This window comes from Sphaeroforma arctica (assembly GCF_001186125.1).
Source record: "Sphaeroforma arctica JP610 unplaced genomic scaffold supercont1.1084, whole genome shotgun sequence".
NCBI classification, from domain to species: Eukaryota; class Ichthyosporea; order Ichthyophonida; genus Sphaeroforma; species Sphaeroforma arctica.
This window is the reverse complement of record NW_014039474.1, coordinates 10,389-12,781: the sequence shown is the minus strand read 5'-3', so window position 1 is coordinate 12,781 and position 2,393 is coordinate 10,389. Positions and strand designations below refer to the sequence as shown.

Genomic DNA, 2,393 nt, shown 5'->3' with positions numbered 1-2,393 from the left:
TATTTGATGGTACCTTTTTCATTGTTTTTGTCCTCGACCAGATGTGTGCTTGCCCATGATACTATGTCAAGCACGCTTGATCTATATGCGCTGTGTACGCAGGCCCCGATGCTCACTAGATAGAATCGATACAAAATCAATTAGGAATTGGAAATGTATGGTGTTTTTTTTTGGGGGGGTTACTAGTGTGGTGACTGCATCGAGAATTCTATACATTTATGCAAATACTTTCACAAGTTTATGGGGTCTCAATATCCGCAAAAGTCTACTTACGATCTCAACGCATCTGTTTCGTATGTAATCTTTTTCGTGCCAACGTCAAAACTTACGCAGATACCGAATCGATCCAATACTTTCTCAAACCATTATCATTTGTTTTAATAACTCAGCTGAAAGATGTACAAAAGAAAGCCAAAAGCGATATCGATGAGGCCACATCCGCTTTGGCAAAAGAAACGGAGAGATGTCGGGTATGTTATTGCAGATTCTCGGAAAATAGGCCAAACTTCGGTATGACTTTCAGTCCTAAGATGTTTCCCCTCCAATCTTGTTATATAGTGAAGGTGATGTTTGTGATGTGCAGCATGCACATAAACGATGGAAAGAGCGATTGAACGCCCTTCAGCATTGAATGTGTGCGCAGCAGTGATTGCTTACAATAACTAGTCCGTTAGAGAGGTGCACTATATGTATACTCCTATGCTGCTTGCATTCGTATCTCAATACAAATACATGTGGATGTATCGGTGCGGCATTCCACAACAGGGACTAGAGAGAGAACTAGAACAGCGTGTATCATCCAGTGTCGACACCGCTAAGTTGCACGAGCAGATCACCACAAAGGACAATGAGCTCAAAGCCCTAGTGTCTGCCTTGGACATGGCACGGCGTGATGCTGAAGGTATGCACATGAAACATGAGACGGGTCGACTTAGAATCAATGTGTCTGTATATGTGCGTCTGTGTTACAAATATACCTGTACATGTGCGTGTCTGATAGAGATTTTTGGATAAGGTCAATAGGATTCACTTTCGGCCGATCTACACTCTCTGCGTGTGCGTTGACGTGCATACAATTATGTAAGATCGTGTGTAGTTATGACCACGTGTCCAATGTTGTGCATGTGTGTGTGCTGTTTGTATGTGTATATGTAAAGTACCGGGCGAGTTAGGTATATTTAAGTATCTGCACAAGTGGCTGATTTACTGTATTTGGTTTTGATTCACGTTGCTAGACTATATCCACATGCCTGTTTATGCTTTGATATTTTAGTGTCCTCGAGTGCGACGCAACCGTTAATATATTCTTAGTTGTGTACATACTTATACTTCCTGTGACACTATGAATATTCTACGCGTATTTCACAATTCTTTTTTGTACATGAACGTATATTGGTGTGTGCGCGTTCGTGTTATATCTACATGCATGTGCGTGTATACTCGAGTATAGACACTTTCGCAGATTATATATCTCCTGGTCGTTTTCCCAGCATCCATACTATCTTCGTATCTTCCACCTAGGCACCCAACAAGCGCATCTGCAGCAGGCACAAACAATAGAAACGCTGCAGAGTGAATGCAAGACCATGACAGATGCTAGTGAGAGTGTGCGTCGTGAGCACCAAGAGGCCTTGCTTAAGGTTGAGCAGGAGAAGGCCGTGATGGCCGCTACTATAGAGAAGATGGTATGTGTAGTCATCGCAATGCTGTCGAGTCTTAGTAATGCCAATTGTCTCGTGCTTGCCGTATTCAAGCGGTGCCAACCATCGTGAATCTGTTGCCTTACATGACTGTTTTTTACGTGACTGTTTATTGTGAATCTGATTTTTTACGTAACTGTTGAGCCGCTGGTATTTCTATGTTTTTGACCGTCAAGAGGTTCACATGTCTAGCGTGTTGTACGTCTTTATGATATAGAAGAGCGTGCGTGTGTACCACGTCGTACCGGATGCCTGGGAGCGGAAGCTTTGGTGAGTTTTAACAGTTTTGAATACACGGTCTTACAGGAAAAGGAAAGGGCGCTGAAAGAAGCGGAGAAACCTGATAGAGATGCTGTCAGTCAGCAGGCGCTCAAGCTGGACGCTGCCACCGCTGAGCTCGAGGTTTTCCGTAAAAAGTAGGTTGCAGAATACGAGTTAGTATATGTATAAAATGAATAATATCCTTCTTTTTGTATATATGTATCAGCCCAATGCTATATATTGATATATGTATGTCTATATGTTTTTGTATATGTATTTGTATATGTATGTATATGTATATATGTGTGTGGCGTGTGTGTGTGTGTGTGTGTGTGTGTGTGTGTGTGTGTGTGTGTGTGTGTGTGTGTGTGTGTGTGTGTGTGTGTGTGTGTGTGTGTGTGTGTGTGTGTGTGTGTGTGTGTGTGTGTGTGT

The 2,393-nt window shown here is 42.5% G+C and overlaps 1 protein-coding gene across 1 annotated transcript in view; it reads left to right on the top strand.

Moving 5' to 3' along the window:
- Positions 1–2,393, top strand: part of SARC_09928 (hypothetical protein) — a 15,740-nt gene that overhangs the window by 4,420 nt on the left and 8,927 nt on the right. Inside the window, exons 5-8 of the mRNA XM_014296040.1 lie at positions 390–470; positions 766–901; positions 1,522–1,685; positions 2,007–2,116. Coding sequence (XP_014151515.1) covers positions 390–470; positions 766–901; positions 1,522–1,685; positions 2,007–2,116 — 491 coding nt within the window. The remainder of the gene's footprint in view (positions 1–389; positions 471–765; positions 902–1,521; positions 1,686–2,006; positions 2,117–2,393) is intronic.